The 22,258-nt window shown below is 41.8% G+C and overlaps 1 protein-coding gene across 1 annotated transcript; it reads left to right on the top strand.

Annotated features, from left to right (window-relative positions):
* Positions 1–108: 108 nt before the first annotated feature.
* Positions 109–21,566, top strand: Pafah1b2 (platelet activating factor acetylhydrolase 1b catalytic subunit 2). Its single transcript, XM_038323166.2, has 6 exons — positions 109–263; positions 8,657–8,744; positions 10,628–10,717; positions 12,055–12,171; positions 13,996–14,118; positions 18,943–21,566. The coding sequence occupies exons 2-6, from the start codon at positions 8,664–8,666 to the stop codon at positions 19,219–19,221; spliced, it is 690 nt and encodes a 229-aa protein (XP_038179094.1). The 5' UTR covers positions 109–263; positions 8,657–8,663; the 3' UTR covers positions 19,222–21,566.
* The last annotated feature ends 692 nt before the right edge of the window (positions 21,567–22,258 follow it).

The raw sequence follows: 22,258 nt of genomic DNA, 5'->3' as shown, positions 1-22,258 counted from the left end.
ACCTGCGCGCCAAGCTTAGAGCGCCGACTGAGAGGGAAAGTGTGGCGCGCCAGTTCGGCCGCTGTCCCCGTAGTACGGGGCGGGACTTCCGGAAGCCATTTGCCTGAGTGGCAGGGGAACCGGAAGTGGAGGCGCTGCTGCTTGGCGCTGGGGCCGGAGGAGGGGACGCGCGCCGGAACGGGGCCGCCGGGACCAAGGGAGCGACAGACACGCAACCCGCCGACGCCGCAGCCGCTGGGGGCCCGCACGGACCCTCTGCCTCTGTGAGTGCATCGCGGGGACCGCGGAGCTGGGACTTGGGTGTCGCGGGTGGGACGCGCTAGCGAGATGGTATTGTGAGGCCCGGCTCCCCTCCCCCACGCTGCCCCTCCCCCCCGCCGCGCCCCGCGCCGTCGCCCCACAGGCCCTCGGGGGCCCGGCGCCGTCCCTGCTGCCCTCCGGCGCCCGAGTCTCGCTCCGGCTGGCGGGTGTATGGCCCGCGGGTCTTCTGAGCCGGCCTCCTGCCTTCTTCCTCAGCTGTTGCCTTTTCCCTCCATCTCCGGGGTGGGACCTCTAGGCCCAAGCCTGTGACTCGGTTGTTCGGTTGTGCTTTTTTTTTTTTTTTAAAACGGATCACGCTCTTTTTCCTTTTTGTCGAAAACTGTCTCCTCATTAGAAACTTCTCTGTTGCCTTCGCTGAAACACTCCAAAGACCGTGTCAGGACTCTAAAAGGATTGTTAGAATGCTAGCCTTAAGAGTCACCCACTCTCTTCGGCGAAGAGGCCGAGACGTTGGTGGTTTGGCCGATGGCCTACCAGTTTGGTGACTCCTTGTCAGTGGATAGATTTCTTGGCGGTGTGTTTCCCCTGCCCACCCTCCACCCCCGTCGTCCATGGCCATTTAGCGGGTCAGAGCCTGTGGTCTGCAGGTTTGATTGACTCCTGGCAGAGTGACTCATTATTCTGCTTTCCATAGCTCCCAGGCCAGCGCTGCCTTTCATCCATTCTGTACGAACCTTAAGAAAAGCCACAGCCTTAAAGCTTTGGCGTCTTTGAAGAGCGTAGCTATGGACAAAGGAAAGAGCACCTGGACGCTAGGAGCAGGTCCTAAAGCTGCATTTTCTACAGCTTTCAATTGGGCGGAGAGAGAGTGCCAGAGGGAAAAGGTGGAGAAAGAGGAAAGAGAAAATACGGGCTAATCTTTGCCTTGGATGGGCCTTGTGTCTGTCTTTGAGGTTCCTTCCCTGGGCACATTGTTCTGACTTGAAGGTTGCCTCCTTGTGGGATAGTAGGGGAGGGAGTCATTGTGCATTAATTTGTTGGCATGGGCACTTGATGATAAATTATGGATGTGCTGGATCCTGGGGGGGCACCCACCAGAGGTTGAGGAAGGGTATTCTGATGAGGCCTGCCTTCCTCTTCAGAATAACCCTGCCAGCGCTCTGAAGCAAGATGAAAAGCCTCAGGCCTTAATGGAAGCGCTAGAAATCTTTTCATTCTCATTTCAAAGGTCTCTGTTAGTCTCATGGTTCACACACACAAAATCCAATTGAGCTGGGGAATTGGTAATTGTTTTGTTGGGACTGGCTTCCACACCATGCATGTCGTCATGGTCTAAGTGGAGAGGACAGAAAGTTTCGGGTTAGGATTGCTGCCTCTTCCCACAGAATTTTGAAGGACAACTAAAGTTCTCTGCAGAATACTTTTTTTCATGGAAATTTACAAAACTACCCACCTTTTATTTCCCTCCTGCTACTTTTTTTTTTACTACCAAGCCTGCTGTTTGTTGGGTAAAGAGATTATTAAGAATCAGTAAGGTGAGATGGGGGGGGTGCTGGTTTTTTTTGTTTTTGTTTTTGTTTTTTTTTTTTGTGCTACTAGGAATTGAGCGCTGCCACTGGGAAAAGGAGTTAGTTATGAGCTGCACCTGTAGTTGCTGGTAATCAAATATGGGGACTTCTAGAAGAGCAGTAAGTGCTCTTAACAGCTGAGCCATCGCTTCATCTCCCCCCTCCCCCCAATTTATTTGTTTGTTTTTTGAGACAGGATTTCTCTGTGTAATTCTGACTGTCTTGAAACTCACTCTATAGACCAGGCTGGCTTCTAACTCTCTGAGATACGCCTGCCTCTGCTTCCCAAACCCTGGCATTCAAGGTGTGCACCACTGTTCTCAGTGTGGCTGGGATAGAAATTTGCCTTCTGCTTAGGTCAGGAATCCTTGCAATTCAGATTTTTTGCAACTTCCATAAGTTGCTCTTTGGATGCCTTCTGATTCATTTCTTCATTCATTTTAAAATTTTCTGTATTTTTAAAAATCTTTTTGGTTTTATGAGACAGGCTTTCTCTGTAACTTTGGAGCCTGTCCTGGAACTAGCTCTTATAGACCAGGCTGACCTCGAACTCACAGAGATCCACCTGTCTTAGCCTCCCAAGTGCTAGGATTAAAGGTGTGTGCCACCAGCACCCGGCTATTTTCATGTTTATAAATATGTTGCCTGCATGTATGTGTATCACATGTATGCAATGCCAACATAGGCCAGAAGGCGCCAGATCCCCTGAACTGGAATGACAGATGGTTGTGAATCACCATGTGGGTGCTGAGAGTTGAGCCGTGGTCCTCTGCAAGAGCAGCCAATGCTCTTAACCATCTCCCGTCTCTCTAAATTTTCTATATTTAGAAATCGTGTGTGTGTAGGTCAGAGAACAGCTTGAGGAGTTCTATTTTTGCACCATGGGGGCTCTGGAGTCAAAGCTCAGATTGTTACCCTTGGTAGCAAGCACTCTGAATCTATTTGGCACTCAGTCCATTGTGTGTGTGTGTGTGTGTGTGTGTGTGTGTGTGTGTGTAGCATGGTTTCTCTCTGTAGCTAAGGGCACTCTCTTTGTGGACCAGGTTGGCCTCTCACAGAGATCCTCCTGCCTCTGCTTCACAAGTGCTGGGATTAAAGGTGTGCACCACTACTGCCTGGCTGTCCATTTATTCTTGAACAAAGCTTGTTTTATACAGGAATAGGTTGCATGATAAGTTTTACTTTACCAAGCTGTTTCATTTAATCACTCAAAACCCTGAACAAAGCACTTCCATCTGAACCCTAAATCTTATAATCTGCTTGAGAGGCTCCCTGTGTAGCCTGGCTGCCTGGACTTGGTGCAGTACCGGTGTCTGCCTTCTAGATGCTGAGATCACAAGTGTCCAATACTGTACCCAGTCATAAGTTCCAATTTTTTTTTCACAAGACAAAATGAAGAGACATGGAAGGAGAAACTGAGAAACAAAATTTGCTTGCCTAAAGTTAAAAGGCGGTTATAACTGAGAGAAGATTGAAAACCATTCCCAAGCTATTCCAAACCATTCCTTCAATATGAATACAAAGGCAAAGCAACTGAGTGCAAGTGCTTTGTGCCTCCGCCTCTTGGATGCTGTTTTCTTCTGCCACATCAGACATTTTAACACAGAGTAACTTCCACTATTTCATAAAAGCCCGAAGTTTGATAACATTTTTAAAACCTAGAAGTGGAAAACTGAGCCATAAACTCTTGCCATCTCTTCTTTATTGCCCAGACCAGAAAGAACAATCAAGAGGTCTAGCCAAGCCAGGCATGGTGGCAGACACTTTTAATTTCAATAGAAGCAGGTGGATCTCTGAGTTTGAGGTCAGCTTTGTCTACAGAGCAGTTCCAGGATAGCCAGGGTCACACAGAGAAAACCTGAAATTTTAGACTTTTGGAAGTCAGATAATGTCAACTGTTTTCTTTTTTTTAATTATTTAACTTTATTTTATATGCATTGATGTGAGGATGTCAGATCTGGAACTTGAGCTACAGACAGTTGTGAGCTGCCATGTGGGTGCTGGGAATTGAACCTGAGTCCTCTGGAAGGGCAGCCAGAGCTCTTAACCGCTGAGCCATCTCTCCAGTCCCAACTGTTGTGTTCTTTAAGACAAATAAGCAAGGAATGAGGCTGGCAAGATGGCACACACACATACCAATTAAATGTGATTTTTTTTAATTTAAAAAGTAATAATGGCCTTGGTTTGCTTAACAGGAATAGATTAGTGATGGATTAGAATGCTCACCCAATGTGTAGGTTTTGAGTTCAATACCCAGTGCCACAAAATGGAATAAGCCCACCATCCCACAAACAGCACTAAGTTGAACAAACAGTACATTCCTAATTCAGAGGTCTGGAATGCTCTGAATCTGGTTTATATTTTTAGTTTGAGAATATCACATGGTACCACAAGTGGTAAATTCCATATCTGACTTCATATGTTGGATCATAGTGAGACATTTGGTACACTAACAGTATTATATAAAGCTATCTCCGCACTATCTGTAAGATGTACCTGAAATATAACTGAACCTGGAACCCATTCTCAAGGCATCTTGTATATGCACAAATGCAATTCTGAATACCTCAGAGAGCTACAACCTATGTATGACTTCTGTTTCAAATCCTACCTTTCCTACTTAATAGTTTTCCAATAGAACAGATTCCTTAGATTTTATTTATTATTTATTTTGAGACATGAGACATGGTCTCTCCAGGTAGCCCTGGCTATCCTGGAACATTCTATGTAGATTAAGACTAAGACTAAGATGTCTTCCTTGAACTCACAGATCTGCCTGCCTTGGGTGCTAGGATTAAAGATGTGGTATCATAGCTAGTGAGTTCCTTTTTGTTTTGTTTTGTTTTTCGAGATGGGGTTTCTCTGTAGCTTTGGAGCCTGTCCTGAAACTAGCTCTGGTAGACCAGGTTGGCCTTGAACTCACAGAGATCCACCTGCCTCTGCCTCTCAAGTGCTGGGATTAAAGGCGTGCGCCACCACCACCTGGCTAGTAAGTTCTTAATAAGTGTTAATTATAAATTGTTTTAGGTAGTTGTTTACCTGATGGGTGAGTTCAGAAAACCCATTTCTAAATTAAACTGTAGACCCAAGAAGATGTTAAAGTTTATTCAGGCCTGTGGTCTTGAGAATAGATTGTGCCCTGATGCACGAGATGAATCTTTGGAACTTTAAGGAAAAAAAAAAAAAAAAACCAGAATTTATTTTTTTAAGCCAAAAAGAAAAAAAGAGAGAAAATAGCTTCAGTGATGACCACCTACAATCTCTGCATTTGGGAGGAAGAGGCAGTGAAGCAGGATAGTGAGTTTGAATCTAGCCTGGATACGTGATAAGACCTTGTCTCAAAACCCATAAAACTTGACTAATTAATATGCATGTTGGGCTGGAGAAATAGCTCAGAGGTTAAGACAACCGTTTATAGTGAGATCTGATGCCGTCTTCTGGCATAGAGTCAATGGAGCATTCATATTCATAAAATAAATTTTTAAAAAGAATTAAAAAGTAAGGTCTAAATGGATGTGGTGGCATACACATTTAATTCCAGCACTGGGATGTATGTAAAATGTCTTTCAGTAGTAAAAGGCACCATCCTTTGATACAGGGAATTCTATAAATTAGCATGAAAATGGCATAGACAGTTACATTCTTGTGTGTAACCATTGCCTGTAACAGGGCAATGAAGACAAATTGAAACACAGGTAAGATTTCTACTTGGTTCTGAGACAGTTTTCTCCCATGACTATTACTTGTCTCCTAATCCTTGGAGCCTGTCCTGGAACTAGCTCTTGTAGACCAGATTGGCCTCGAACTCACAGAGATCTGCCTGCCTCTGCCTCCCCAGTGCTGGGATTAAAGGTGTGCACCACCATTTGGGGTGTGTGTGTGTGTGTGTGTGTGTGTGTGTGTGTGTGTGTGTGTGTGTTGAGATAGGATCTCACTTACTTGGTAGCCTGGAACTCACTGTGTGGCGTCAGGTTGCCCCAGACTCACAGAGCTTCCTTCCCTCAATCTCCCAAATGGTGAAAGCCACTCTGTTTGATTTAACCTTTGTTTTGAGAAAAGACCTCGTGTATCCCAGGATGGTCTTGAACTCATGTAGGTACAGTTGACCTTGAGTTTCTGTTCTCCCTGCTACTTCCTGAGTGTTAGCTAGGAGTGTTAGCTAGGATTATAAGATTATAAAGATTATATTTTTGATAAAATTTAGTATGGTGCTAGGAATTGAACCCAAAGTTTCAGGCATGGCCAGGCAAACATGCTACTAATCAGGCTTTATCCCTAGTGCCTAGTTTTGTCTTTGTGTGTTTCTGTGGGTGCACATGCATGTAGTACATGTGGAGGTCAGGCATCAAACTTTGGGTGTTTCTCAGTTAATATTCACCCCCTCCACCCCCTTTTTGAGACAGAGTCTCGATACGTAACCCTAACTGGTCTGGAGCTTGCAGTGTAGACCAAGCTGTCCTCAACCTACAGAAGTACACCTGCCTCTGTCTCCTAAATTCTGGGATAAAAGGCATGTGTCACCACACCTTGAGTTACCCAGGTACTGTTCATGATTTTTAAGAGACAATAAATGGTCTCTCTCTAACCTGGAATTCTAAGTTAGTCTAAGCTAGACCATTACACTGGCCACGAGCCCAAGAATCTGCTGTCTCCACCTCCTCAGAGCTAGGATTATTAGCACAGGCTGTCACACCTGGCTTCCTTTTCTAAACAAGAATGTTGGGGTTGAATTTGAGCACCTTCATCTTCCCCGGTTTTGTCTTATTAGTATTTTAATTACTGTATAGTCACTGTGATGATTTAGTGGATTCTAATTGTTGCTGTAGTCCTGTTTAGTTAAAACATTTTATGTATATGGGTGTTTTGCCTGCATATATATTTGTGTATCATGTTCATACTTGGTGCCCAAGAAGGCCAGAAATGAGTGTTAGATACCCAGGAGCTACAATTACAGACAGCTGCTAAATGGGCGCTGGGAATTGAAACAGGGTGATCTGAAAATGCAGCCAGTGCTCTTAATCTCTGAGCCATCTCTCCAGCCTATTCTATTTATTTGTTTGTTTGTTTATTGAGATAAGATCTCTCTATAATATCTCTACTTAGCCTTGGTTGTCCTGGAACTCACTATGGAATCTTGGTTAGCCTTAAACTATTGAACTAACTCATCTTGATTTCCCTGCCTCTGCCTCCAGAGTGCTGAGATTAAAGACATGTGCCACAATGTGTAATTTTTTTAAGCATTCATATGTATGATATGTGTGTGAATGCCACTGTGAGTGTAAAAGTGTGTGTGTGTGTGTGTGTGTGTGTGTGTGTATAGGTAGGTAGATAGATAAAAACATGGATTTTTACAGAATTGGTCCTCTTTCCGCGGTGTGAATTTTAGAGATCTATTTCAGGTTGCCAGGCTTTCATGACAAGTGCTTTTACTCTAAGCCATGTGACTGGCTCCTGTAGTCTGTGTCTGTGTTTGTATGCCATGTGTGTGGTGGTGCCTGTGGAGACTTGCAGAGATTATCATATCCCTTGGAGTTGGAATTACACGAGTTATGAGCCACTCCACCTGGGTGTTAGAATCCAAACCCAAGTTCTGCAAGAACAGCAAGTGTTTTTAACAACTGAGCCAACTCTTAAGGCTCCCCATACTCTATTCTTTAGTGTGTAATTCTAGCAGCCTTAAAGGCTGTAATGTAGATTTCATTGTTCTATAAGTGTCTAATTTTTTAAGTGATTTTGTGCTTGCTACAGTGATCATGAAAACTAACATGTGGTGGGTGTGGCAGGTAAAGTGTATATTTGGAGCAGTTTTTACCTTTTGGGTGGTGGGGTTTGAGACAGGGTTTCTCTGTGTAACATGAGGTCCTGCTTGTTGAGGTTTCTGCCCTGCCCAGTTCCCACAGCTAGTAGGCCCCAAAGAAAATCACAGAGATATTAACCCATTATTCTTATCTATGTTAGCCACATGGCTCAATACCTTTTTCAGGGGGCAGGTCACATCCTGCTTCTTCCATGGTCTGGGCAGGAGACGAGGAAGCTTCCTGCTTCCCAGAACTCTCTTGTTCTCACCACCCCGCCTCTACTTCCTGTCTGGTTGACCCACCTATACTTCCTGCCTGGCCAATCAGCGTTTATTTAAAACATGATTGACAGAATACAGACAATTCTCCTGCACCACTCTGTATAACAGCTCCAACTGTCCTGGAACTCACAAAGATTCATCTGCCTTTGCCTCCAGAATGCTATGATTAATGGGGTACGCCACCACTTGTTCATTTAATCTTAATAACTGCAGTGAGAGGAGTGATGGGGTTAATGTTTTATGTGATGGTCTTTTCATAAGTGATACGAAAAAAGAGGGCACCAGACCCCATCACAGATGGCTGTGAGCCACCATGTGGTTGCCAGAAATTGAACTCAGGACCTTTGGAAGAGCAGGCAGTGCTCTTAACCTCTGAGCCATCTCTCCAACCCCATACATCTTTACATAAACAGAAATAAATATTTTTAGAAAGAAGCAAGGTGGTGGTTTATACATGCCTTTAATCTCAGCACTTGGGAGGCAGTACCAAGCAGATCTCTATGAATTCGAGGCCAGCCTCATCTAGTCTAGTGAGTTCCAGGACAGCCAGAGCTACACAGAGAAACCCTGTCCTGAAAAACATAAATTAAAATAAATAAGTACATAAATAAATAGTAGCTGGGCCAGTAGCATAGTAAGTTCTAGGATAGCCAGAGCTACATAGTGAGACCCTGTCTCAAAACCCTGACTGTATTAGTATTTTAATGTTCTTGTTCATAAATGAAACATGACAGACATTTCTCCTCAGGTGTAGAATGAGCCAAGGAGACTCGAACCCAGCAGCTATTCCACATGCAGCAGAAGATATTCAAGGAGATGACAGGTGGATGTCTCAGGTAAAAGTTGGTGCATATGGATTACTTGCATGGATGGATGACTTTGTGTGTATGCTAGTATATGTGTGTGCATGCACGAGCTAACATGTATTTGCATGCCTATGATGACCACAGATCTGGTGTTTTCTTCAATTGATTGTTCTCCACCTTACCTTTTGAAACAATGTTCTCACTGAACCTAGAGCTCTTTAATTTCTTTTCTTTCTGATTTTTCCAGGCAGGGTTTCTCTGTAGCTTGGGAGCCTGTCCTCTCTGTAGACCAGGCTGACGTCAAACTCAAAGAGATCCACCTGCCTATTGCCTCCCAAGTTTTGGGATTAAAGGTGTGGGCCACCACTGCATGGCAAAAAAGTTTCTTGACCAGGTGTGCTCATCAGCACATGCCAATGATCTAAACTCAGGAGACTGAGGCAGCACTACTAGGAGTTAAAGGCCAGCCTGGGCTACATAGTTAGACCTGACTTTAAAAAGCAAACAGTAAGGCAGTTCCTACTGGGTTCCTCCTACTTTTAAACTTAGATTAAACTGGAAAGGATTGAGTCCTGATCTGCTTACAGTTTTGCATTTGGATGTTACAGCTCTGTTCAAAATATGTATTATATCTACAAGCTAGGCATCTACCTCAAGAGGAAGCTAAAGAGGAGGAAGAAAAGACTTGGGTTTTAATTAGATCCTAGTTCAAAGATAAATGTAATACTTTAGAGAATCTGTAAATGGATTGGATAATAGATGTTAATGGCTAGTTTTTATTTTCTTAGTATGGTTTCATAAAAAGAACATTCTAACTTGTAAGTATTTGCTGTAATACCTGAGTCATGGGAAGTAGAGAGATGGCTCAGCAGTTAAGGACACTTGCTACATTATTATGAAGTGTGGAGTTTACCTTGGGTGGTTCACCGAACACCTGAATCTCCAGCTTCAAGGGATAGGATGCCCTCTAGTGGCTTCCTCATTCACCCTCATGCATTCATGCTTGTATGCAGCCCTAAGTAAAGTAAAACTTTCTTTAAAAAAAATAAATAAATAAAAGAATTAGTTCGCATCTATTTTCCCAGCACAATTGGGAGTTAGAGGCAAAAGGATACAGGAATTCAAGGCTAGTCTGGGGTATTCAAGACAGTTTCAAAAACAAAAGAGGCTGAGTGTGGTGACACATGCATTAGCTATCAACACTCAGGTAGAGGCAGGTGGATCTCATCTTGAGTTTGAGGCCATTTTGGTTTATCAAGTTATAAGCTAGCCAGGACTGTATAGTGAGACTTTGTCTCAAAAACTACAACAAAATCTCAAATAATTTATCAGAAATATAGCTGTATAAAGAGATGAAACAAATGCCAGGCGGTGGTGGCACACGCCTTTAATCCCAGCACTCGGGAGGCAGAGGCAGGCGGATCTCTGTGAGTTTGAGTCCAGCCTGGTCTACAAGAGCTAGTTCCAGGGCAGTTTGCATCAGTGTATACATATGCATATGTCTACTGAGTCATCTTGATAGCCCCCAAAATGCCTTCTTTTTCCCCCTAATTTGGGGAAAAGGTAGGGGTTTGGTTTTGTTTTGTTTTTTAAATTATATGAAGCATTTTGCTATTCTGGATTTGGTAGAATTGCAATTTTCTTGAATAGAATAATTAGTATGGCATTGGTAGAAAATAATTTCCAATTAACTAGAAAAAAAAGAAGCAGCTTTAGACTAGCCTGAAAAGGATGGGTGGCTTGGTTAATTTGCTTGCTTACTTATTTGTTTTATAGTGTTGGGAGTGGGTCTTTGGGTCTTGCCCATAACCAATGTTTTACAGGACCTGGTTGGACAGCTGTTCTTTTTAGGCCAACGAATTGCAAAAGGAAAGAAATGCCAATTTCTTATTTTTCTTTCTTCTATAAACCAGCATAATAGGTTTGTTCTGGACTGTAAAGACAAAGAGCCGGACGTTCTGTTTGTGGGAGATTCCATGGTACAGTTGATGCAGCAGTACGAGGTAATTCGGGTATTCTTGACTCCTTGTATATGTTCACTGATAACTTACAGACTTCGATTCTAAACTGACCTCCTAGGCTCAGGGTTGACAGATGTTCTAGTGCTATGAGCAGATGTACCTAGTGGGATTCTTGGGGTGGTGTTATTTGTAGCTAAACTCCCTTCTTTGCTCTTGGCTTCCAAGTAGCTTGATGTTTGCTGTTTTTGCCTGGTGGTAATGTCTGATTCTATTTGCTTTGTCCTGCTCATGATTCTCACATATTTGTGTTCTACCACTTTCTGACTTGTGTGGGGGTGAGGGCGGGGGGGTAGAAATTGGGTTTCTCTGTGTGTAGCCCTGGCTGTCCTGGAACTCACTCTGTAGACCAGGTTAGCTTCAGACTTCAAGATCTACCCGCCTCTGCCTTCTGAATGCTAAAATTAAAGGAGTACACCGCCACTGCCCTGAAACTTGTATATTTTTGTAATAGGCATTTCCAGATATTTTCAGGGTTGGGTTGGGCATTCTTCCAAAGGAAACTTAAAAGAAAATACAACTTTATTTCTTATTTTGTTTGTTTGGTTGGTTGGTTGGTTTTCTGAGACAAGGTTTCTCTATATAACAGCCCTGCCCTGACTGTCCTGGAACTTGCTCTGTAGACCAGGCTGGCCTTGAAGTCACAGAGATCTTAGTGCTAGGATTAAAGGCACGTACCACCATCACCCGGCTTCATTTAGTTTTTTAAAAATAGTCAAATTCATGAAAAAATGTTTATTGAGCTTGATTTAGGATGTTGATTTCTCAGTGGGTATTAGAATGGGCTGTGTAGGTTCTTGAGCTGCAACTCAGTGCTGCATTAAGAACTAAGTCATGCCAGGCTCCCAGCAGTTGGGAGGCAGAGACTGGTGGATCTCTGGGAGTTCTATGCCAGCCTGGTTTACAGAGCAAGTCCCAGGAAGGCTCCAAAGCCACAGATAAACCCTGTCTCAAAATAAACAAACTAACAAAGAAGTGAATCACTGCACACTAGCATCTCAAAGCTCTTTAAGTGAATGGCATATTGTTTTTAGTGGTAACATTTGAATAAAGAATGTAGAAGATTAGTGTTAATGGTAATGCAGGCCTGAAATCCCGCCTCTAGGGAGGCAGAGGCAGGGGGGGTCTCTGAGTTTGAGACTAACCTGCTTTAGAGTAAGTTCCAGGACAGCCAGGGCTGCACAGAGAAACCCTGTCCCAAGAAAACAACAACAAGAATGTGGAAGATGTTAGTTTTAGATGTATTAAATCATATTGCAATTAAAGGCCTTGTATTTCCAGTGATTTTTTAGTTTAACTAAAATAAGTTTTTTTGTCTTTAGATTTGGCGAGAGCTGTTTTCCCCACTTCATGCACTTAATTTTGGAATTGGGGGAGACACAACACGACATGTTTTATGGAGACTAAAGAATGGAGAACTGGAGAACATTAAGCCTAAGGTGATGAAACATACTTTTAAAAGATAGGATTAGTCTTGTCTTTCAAGTGCAGTTGTTTGAAGTAGTGAAAAATTGCTTCTTTAAAGGTCTGATTCATGCTTGCTCTTTCTTTCATGCTTGTGTATAGGAAACATCTGTGCTTAGGAAAATAGTGAGGCACCGACTTAAAAAGGACCCAGTCTATTGTTTGACTGGGTTGTATTGTGATTGTTAGGACTCTTCAGTAGTAGGAGTCGATTTGATGCTCAGTAGGTTCGGAATGCCTGGGGAGTACTGTGGGAAGCAGAGCCATGACTCACTTCAGGAAATGCTGAGCACATAAACAAATATATGGCCAAGATCTCTGAGTTCTTCTGAAAAGCTGGGGATATATGTGAACAAATGAATCTGTAATGTCTTTTCACATTATAAACATCTGCGGTTGGGGTACTGCATATAAGTTTTTTCTACCCCTAAAGAGAAAGAAAAGAAGAAACAAAGGAGAGTCCTTAGTGAAAGTTGCTTTCATTGGGCATATGGTGCATGCCTTTAAATACAAGTAGAGAAAACATTGTTAAAACTACATCCAGCATGTGCTCAACTATGTTCATAGCAGCATTGTTTGCCATAGCCAGAACCTGGAAACAACCTAAATGTCCCTTGACCGAAGAATAGATAAGGAAAATGTGGCACATTTATACAGTGGAGTACTACACAGCAGAGAAAAATAACATCTTGAGATTTGCAGGCAAATGGATAGAGCTAGAGAACATCATATTGAGTGAGGTAACCCAGACCCAGAAAGACAGTTATCATATGTACTCACTCATAAGTGGCTTTTAAACATAAAGCAAAGAAAACCAGCCTGCAGATCACAATCCCAGAGAACCTAGACAACAATGAGGACCCTATGAGAGACATACATGGCTCTAATGTACATGGGAAATAGAAAAAGACAAGATCTCCTGAGTAAATTGTGAGCATGGAGACCTTGGGAGAGGGTTGAAGGGGATGGAAGAGTTAGGGAGGGGAGCAGAGAAAAATGTAGAGCTCAATAAAAATCAATAAAAAAAAATTAACAAAAAACTACATCCAACTTCCATTCCGGTGACTCCTTTCTTGAGTGCACCTGTGTGTTTTATAGCCTTTGCACTCCTGCATGCTCTTGTTATTGCTAGAATATTTGTAACCAGGGAAAAATCTTTACTGTGACAGGATTCAGTTCCTTTAAATCCCACTTTACTATAGCTGTTTATTTATCTTCAACCATATTATTAGGCATAAGCCACTAGGCTTTGTTTCTGGGAATTTGATTACATTTATTTCATGTGTATGCATGCGTATGCAACAATGTGTGTGTAAAGGTCAGAGGGCACCTTTTAGAAATGGGTTTTCTCTTCCTTCCACCTGGGTTTGGATACTGAACTCAGATTTGCAGGCGTGGCAGCAGGCGTCTGTACCCAAGAAGCCCTTTCACTTTTATTTGCAGTTACCCAGCATCATCTGAGAAGCTCATTTTTCTCTTGATTTTTTTAAAAAAATTTATTGAATTTTCAATTTATTTTACTTGTGTCTTCACATGCAAATGTGAGTGGACATACTGTGGCACTGTGAAGTTTTGTGGACTTTTGTGGGAATCAATTCCTGCTTTGTACCATGTGGGCCCAAGAAGTTGAAGGGGTTGAACTTAAGTAATTAAGCCTCTTGGCAAATCCCTTTACCTTTTGAGCCTTCTCACCTATTCCTGATTCTCTTTTTTTAAAAATAGGTTTTCATTTAAATGTTTTATGTTCTTTTATTCCTTGATCTTCATCATCTCCCCTCTTTTTTCTTCCCTCATTATAGGTCATTGTTGTCTGGGTAGGAACAAACAACCATGAAAATACAGCAGAAGAAGTAGCAGGTGGAATTGAGGCAATTGTACAGCTTATAAATACAAGGCAGCCACAGGCCAAAGTCATTGTGCTGGTGAGTAGTCTTTCTGGGAGGAGACTTTTATATCTTTAGAGTCACTGATATGTCTGAAGACAACCTATAAGAATTAATTTTCACTGGATGTTTGGTAATGGTGAACAGCTTTAATCCCAACACTCGGGAGGTAGAGGCAGGTGGAACTCTGTGAGTTTGAGGCCAGTTTGGTCTATAGAGCAAGTTCCCGGACAGCCAGGGCTACATAGAGAAACCTTGTCTCAAAAAAACACCACCACTGACAACAAAAGAAATAGTTCTCTTCTACCACTATGTAGGTGCCAGGGATCAAACTCAGATAGATCATCAGGTATCGTGACAGCTTTTACCTGGTGAATTATCTTGCCAGCTTCAGATCTTAGTCTTTACTTCATGGCATTTAATTTTTTTTAAAGATTTAATTCAAAGAAAAATATATAGCTCAATAAAACAATTTTAAAAAGATTCAAATAAATATGATTTATTTATTGTATATACAGTGCTCTGTCTGCATGTATGCTTGCAGGCAGAAGAGGCCACCAGATCTCATTACAGATGGTTGTGAGCCACCATATGTTTGCTGGGAATTGAACTCAGGACCTCTGGAAGAACATCCAGTCCTCTTGACCACAGAGCTATCTCTTCAACCCCTTTGTAGCTATTGCATTCTGTGTTTTATTCCATGCTGGTATATTGTGACTTGAGAGCTTAGCTCTAAAAATGCCTCTTGGGAGTGTTGATATATGAATGGTGCAGGAAAAATCCTCCCAAATCCTTTAAAACAAAATCCTTTTGGTTTAAAGTGAATATTAAGGAGCTGAAGGCATATAACTCAGTGGTAGAGTATTTGCATAGTATGTGTGTGACCCTAGATTTGATCCCCAACTCCGAATTTATTTATAAAATGTCAAATTTGATAAAGGTATTGATTATGCTCTTATCAATAATACTAAAATATTAGAAGTAACCTTAAATGAGGAATCTGGGAATGATCCTAGAGTACATTAGCCCAGATCATATTAAAACTGAGTGGACAGCTAGAGAGATGGCTCAGAGGTTAAGAGCACCAGCTGCTTTTCAGGGGTCCAGAGGTTGAACTCCCAGCAACCACTTGGAGGCTCACAACCATCTATAATGAGATCTAGTGCCCTCTTCTGGCCTGCAGGCACACATGGAGACAGAATGTTGTATACATAATAATAAATAAATCTTTATGAATGGGATGTGAAAAAGACCATGATGTATTGAGGTGGAAAACCTGTGGTTACTTAAACACACACTCATTTGGATATATATCTAAATATTTGGAAAAAGTCTAAAAGAAGCAGAATTAGAACAGTTGTTAAAGGTTAAAAGGATTAAATTATCCCGTGTACACACATATGTATGTCTATAAGTGAGTGTGTAAATGCCGTGATGCACATGTGAAAGTTGCACAGCAACCTCAGATATTGGTCCTTGCCTTCTACCTAGTTTTAGACATCTATTGTTCCACCCTGCGTATTCCAGGCTAGCTGACCCACAGACTTGCAAGAATCCTCCTGTCTTGGGCTGGAGAGATGGCTCAGAGGTTAAGAGCATTGCCTGCTCTTCCAAAGGTCCTGAGTTCAATTCCCGGCAACCACATGGTGGCTCACAACCATCTGTAATGGGGTCTGGGGCCCTCTTCTGGCATGCAGGCATACATGCAGAATATTGTATACATAATAAATAAATAAATATTTAAAAAAAAAAAAAAAGAATCCTCCTGTCTCAACCTCCCATCTCAGAATAGCACTGCAGGAATTACAGGTTACTGCTGTATCTTGCTTTACATGAATTCTGGGGAACTTGGGTTCTTATGCATGGGCAGCAAGCACTTTCCCCATTGAGCCATTTGGGGGGGGGGGGCGGTTTTCGAGACAGGGTTTCTCTGCAGCTTTAGAGCCTGTCCTGGAGCTAGCTCTTGTAGACCAGGCTGGTCTCGAACTCACAGAGATCCGCCTGCCTCTGCCTCCCGAGTCCTGGGATTAAAGGCGTACGCCACCACCGCCCGGCCCCATTGAGCCATTTTTGTGGCCAGGATTGTAATGTCTTATTTTAGCAATGATTTAAAATCAAAGGGGGGAAAAATTAACCAGTATACCTTGGTACTTTGATTATAAAAAATGTTATGCAAGTACAAAAACTTTTTTATATTTTTTATAATTAGTTATTTTGTGTGTACTGTATAAACTTGTGCTGTATGAACTTGTGTATGTATATGAAGGGCAAAAGACAACTAAAGGTGGTTGATTTTTCTTCTACTACATGGTTTCTGAGGATTGAGTTTAGATCATCAGGTTTATTGGCAATGTCTTTTCTCATTGGACCATCTCAGTGGCTATTTTTTCTCATTCTTGTTTGTAAACACCAGTAGATATGTTGCCCTGATCATGAGGAATAATCATTCTGCTGTTTTTTATGACTTGAGAGTTGGAACAAAGTGTTGATTACTGGTCATCTTTCCTGGTTACGTGTTCTATCTCAACCTGACTTTGCAATGTTAGCATTGTTAGCGTGTGACATATTATGTAGAGCCTTCAACCTTTTTTTCTTTTTTTTTCCCTTTTTTTTCCGAGACGGTATTCTGTAGCCAAGGCTGGCATCAGACTCAGTATGTAGCTGAAGATATAACTCCTACTCTTTAGTCACCAACTGTGAGGATTACAGGCATGTGCCATCACTGCTAGTCCCGGAGTTTGCACTTAATAGTAACAAGCTCAATTTTAGGACTGACTTCATCATTTGAAATGTTTTAGCATAGCAAATATAGAGGGAGATGGACCAGTGTAACAAATTGAGAATTCTTCGTGGTTTTGGGGGAACTGTAAAATCGTAACTAAATTGGCAACCAAAGCCCCAACACGTTACTGAAAGAGAGAGAGTGAATATGTACTAGAGCATACTTGGAATATAAAACTCGCAGTAAGGACTGGCGCTGTAGCTCATGATGGAGCTCTTCCTTTGCATTCATGAAGTCCTAGGTTCAGTCCCCAGTCCTACCAGTAATAAGTTAGTAAAAATAAAGGACCCACAGTAAACCTCTTCTTGAAATAAAACATCTTACATACCCTATAGGAGAAACGGGACAAAAATTTTACCAGAATAGCAGTTGACTCCTGTGCTATCACTAGGTATTGACCAGCTACGAGGATGGCGATGTCTGGCAGCACTTCTGTAATGGAACCAATTATCTTCTGTTGATTTACATTGATAAAAATCTTGCCCTTGACATGTAATATTTCTCTTTACCAATAGTATGTAGACATTGATTTATCTGAAAATTGTATTAGATCATTAATATACAAGTTAAAATTAATTTAGGATACATTCATCTTTCCAGGTATGTAATTCATTAATTTGTGTTTATTTAAGACAGCTTTGATTCCAATTCTCCTCTTATAATATATTGTAGTGTAGCTTTCTCTGGTATTGATAGGTGTGTCTAGGCTACATTTCCTGACAAGGTATAGGGAGAAAGAATTGAAGGAAGGACACACTGGCTTTGGGAGAACCAGTGAGAGTTATTTTAGTAATTGAGATGAATAGCGTTAAATTTCTAAGCAAAGGTAATGTATATTATTATCGTGAAGAAAAAGAGGATGGAGGCTGCTGATGTGGCTCATTTGTTATAGTGCTTGCTGGGCATGAACTGCACACAGGCTTCACCCTGTGTTTCATTCCTGGTACCACATAAATCATATGTGGTGGTGTATGCCTGTAATCCTTAGCCATGTAATGAGTTTGAGGTCAGTCTGGGATTCACGAGAAACTGTCTGAGAAAACAGATTGATTAGACAAATATTTAGAATGTGAACATTTAGTGATTCCATGATGAATCAGGCATGTGAGATGAGAGACTGGGTGCTGGAGTGACAGCTGATAGAATGTACAGGAGCACAGCTTAAAAAGAAGATGATGGCCGGGCGGTGGTGGCGCACGCCTTTAATCCCAGCACTCAGGAGGCAGAGGCAGGCGGATCTCTGTGAGTTCGAGGCCAGCCTGGTCTACAAGAGCTAGGTCCAGGACAGGCTCTAAAAAAGCTGCAGAGAAACCCTGTCTTGAAAAACCAAAAAAGAAAAAAGAAAAAAAAAAAAAAAAAAAAAAGAAGATGATGAACAGCTCTTTGACATGCTGACGGGTCCTGTAGGTGCAAGTTCATTGGAATTCTGAAGCTCTAAAAAAGATCTTGGCTGAAGTGTTCAGAGTGCTGTTCTTCAGAGTACCCAGGTTTGACTCCTGGTACCCACATGATGACTCACAGCCATCTGTAACTTCAGTTCCAGGGCATCTGACACTTTTCTGTCCTCTTCGGGTTACCAGGTACAGATGTGGTACATAGACGTACATGGAAGTGAAACACTCATACACATAAAAATAATTATAAAATGTTTAGAATGGAGAAGAGTTGATCGTGAAGAGTATCAACAGTTAGCAACACAATGAGGAAGACACTGAGAAACCAAAAAGAACAAACAGATCAGCTTTAAATAAAACTACCATAGTCAGGGCTGGAGAGATGGCTCAGTGGCTAAGAACACTGACTGCTCTTCAAGAAGACCCGGGCTCAATCCCAGTACCCACATGGCAACTCATATCTGTCTATAACTCAGTTCCAGGGCTTCTGACATTCTCACACCAATACACATATAGGAAAAACACCAATGCACATAAAATAAAAGTAAATTATATTTAAAAAGAAAAAAAACAAACTGTCATAGTCGGGTATTTTAGAAGTTAGAGTATGAATGCCAGGAATACTGGAAGTTGTAAGGAATTAAAGAAAAATAACCCTCTCTGTTAATGTTCTGTGCTCTGCCCCAGGGTCTGTTACCTCGAGGGGAGAAGCCCAACCCTTTAAGACAAAAGAATGCCAAGGTGAACCAGCTTCTCAAGGTTTCCCTGCCGAAGCTTGCCAATGTGCAGCTCCTGGATACAGACGGGGGCTTCGTGCACTCGGACGGTGCCATCTCCTGCCACGACATGTTTGATTTTCTACACCTCACAGGAGGGGGCTATGCAAAGATCTGCAAACCCCTCCATGAACTGATCATGCAGTTGCTGGAGGAAACACCGGAGGAGAAGCAAACCACCATTGCTTGACTGGCCCCGTCAGTGTTAACAGCATCCCAGCTTCCTCAGATCAGTTACACCACTGGCACTACAGAATCCTTAAGGCACTTTGCATTGTACAGTGTTCCTGGATGCTTGTATCTAATGTTTGAAGGGGAGGAGGGATTTAAACTGGTCCTGTATATAAAGGTTTGTTTGGCACAGGAGAAAAATTAGCCAAGGAAAATTCATTTGAAACCAGAAGGGGACTTTTTTGTTGTATATGACACATTTGTCAAAGTATCACTGTTTTTCCTAGGACAACATCAAGCACGAGTACAATATGAAGATTCTTTTCTTGGCCCTTTTTTCTGTGGATTATGTTATATGTGATAATTATCATATCTACTTGGCTTTAAACTTATTTTTGGTCCAGTTTTAAGGTTCATGAGTTTGTGTGTTGTGTTGTTTTGTTTGATTCCTGTATCCTCAGTATTTTTATTAGCAAATAGCATCATATTAAACATGATTGTCACTCAGATATGAAAGATGCTATAATTAACAAGCAAGTTTATTCCTCTCAATCTAGCAGTGAAACAAGTTCTGGGGACTGTGGGATATTATTTGTATGCTGCTGAATCAATATCATGTCTGTAATAGACCCATGCATGCAGCCTTTCCTCTGCTTCCCCTTCATCTCTTTGCAGGTGGGTTTAATTACATTGCAAGCTTTTAACTCATTTTTAATCTAGGAGTTGCATTGCTGTCAGGATGATCTTATTGATGTATAACTCATTCCGTGTGGTGTTCTGTGATGTTAGGGTCTGTGTAGTGTTACTCAGAGTTCTGGTTGTCGTGCCCCCCCCCCCCCACACCTGTTATGGTTTCCTTTGTTTGGAGTAGGGGATCAGAATTGTTTCCCATTCCATAATGCCTGATATTATTTCAAGTTTTATATATTATCTTAAGGTGTATATGTTTGTTTTCATTTTATATATATATATATAGATAGATAGATATATTTTACAGTGCCGGATCAAACCCAGGGCCTAGCACATACTAAGCAAGTGCTCTGCCACTGAAGTAATCCTTAGTCTTGTTTGTTTCTTAATTGGTTTAATTCTTAAATTCTATCAGTAAAAAAATATTTGGCTTTTTCCACGGGAAACAGTGAAGCTACTCTCATAGTAGATGTTTTCTCTTTTTTGGGTTTTTTGAAAGCAGAGTTTCTCTGTGTAGTCCTGGCTGTTCTAGAACTCTCTCTCTGTTTACCAGGCTGGCCTCAAAACTCAAGAGATCAGCCTACCTCTGCCTCACCAGTGCTAGGATCAAAGGCGTATGTCACCTTGCCCCACTTTGGATATGCTGGATTTATTCCACCATTTTAGTAAAGATGAGAACTAGGTTTGTCTTTTAGTTTTTGAGGCAGGGTCTTGCTGTGTAGTTCTGGGTAGCCAGGAACTTGGTATATAGACCAGACTGGCCTTGAACTCACAGAGGTCTTTTTGCCCCCGCCTCCTGAGGACTGAGATTAAAGGCAAACACCACCATGCAGGTGGCTTATTTAACTTTTAAGGCACCTTATATAATGCGTGTTCATCGAGATTTTAACAGTCTGCTCTTGAGCTACACAAACTGCCAATTGAGAGAACAGGAGATTGTTGGTTGTCCGGTATGCATATAGACCCTGTACAAGCTGGATCTACAAAAATTTTAAACTGGACCAGGTCAACCCATTAAATGTGCTCTTCCATGATTCTGCTTAATGGTTACATTCAGTAGCTATGATCTAGACTTTATGTTCTGCTTTCAAAGCAGCTCTTAGGGCTGTTAGAGGAGTTGCTGGTTTGTGCTGAGACCTGCACCTGACTGAGAAGGATAGACGTTGGGATGGCTTTTTTTCCTTATGAACCTCTTTGTAGGAATTTATTTTAATGCATAGTCTTGTGAATGTATCATGTCTTTATTAGCGACAGGAAAATACACATGGTATTTACTAAAATTGTTTACTACATTCAAATTCCCTTTTATTTTTTTAGTAGCCCAAGTTCTTGAGTTTTTCAAGATATTGTTTTCTGAACTGAGGTATAATTTTAGAAAGGAGATCTAATTAAGCCAGAATTTTGTGTGTAAAAAGAACATTTCTATCCAGGTGTTTCTGTGTTCCTCAGAGTGGGAGTATGGTCCAAATGAATCCATTAGATCACTCCTGCAGCATGCGCTTGTAGCTTCTCTTGACCAAGGATGAGCTAGTCTTATGAGTTGACCTTCAGCTCCTGCGTATGTGTATAAACCTCAGATGTTACTACATTTTATATCTATCAGAGCTATTCAAGCAATAGTATTTGAACCACTAGCCTTTTAAATAAAACTCAGCTCTATTGCTAACGTGCAGATACTGAGTCCACTGTCATTTCTTGCCAGGTTTACTTATGTTGTTTTAGGGGGAAAAAGTGTTTCTTGGTTTTTCTTTGGTTGACATCCCAGATTGCTTCAGTGACAGAACCGATTAGTCCTTGTAATTTTTTTTTTTAAGATGTGAACTGAATGCAGTGTCTACATGAAGTGTCTTAGTTTATCATTGTGATTAAGGGGCTAGGCAGCTAGCACAGATAATGCTTTGCTCCCTTTCTTTGTAGGTGGGGTGGGTTTCCTTGTGAGAGTCTACATGTTCCCTAGATCCTCTTGTCTCTCTCTCCAGCCCTGGAATTGCAGGCCTGCTCCACCATCCCTGGGTGTTCTGTTCCTTTCTCAGTATAGTACAGCTTGGCTTTCAGCTTATGTAGCTGTGAATGCCCTTGAACCTTGCAAGTGCTAGGGGTCATGTCTCTAATGTGGCAGGTTGGAGGTGTCCTGCCAAAGGGATGATCGATTGTAAGTGACTTGGCTGCCCTTGCATTGCAGATTACATTGGCAGTGCTCTCAATATGTCAGGTATGGTAGGACTGTTGAGGAACTTTATTTAATCCTGATTCTTCTGTCAAAATTCTTCACCCAGCAAAGTAAGCTTTGAGTAGCTCATGGCCTGTCTGTAAGAATTGTAGCTCTCATTGTTAAAGAAGTCCCAAATTTCTGTTCGCATTTTCAG

Source organism: Arvicola amphibius, chromosome 3 (assembly GCF_903992535.2).
Source record: "Arvicola amphibius chromosome 3, mArvAmp1.2, whole genome shotgun sequence".
In the NCBI taxonomy this organism is placed as follows: domain Eukaryota; kingdom Metazoa; phylum Chordata; class Mammalia; order Rodentia; family Cricetidae; genus Arvicola; species Arvicola amphibius.
Note: the sequence above shows the minus strand (reverse complement) of the source record. Positions and strands in the feature narration are given on the sequence as shown.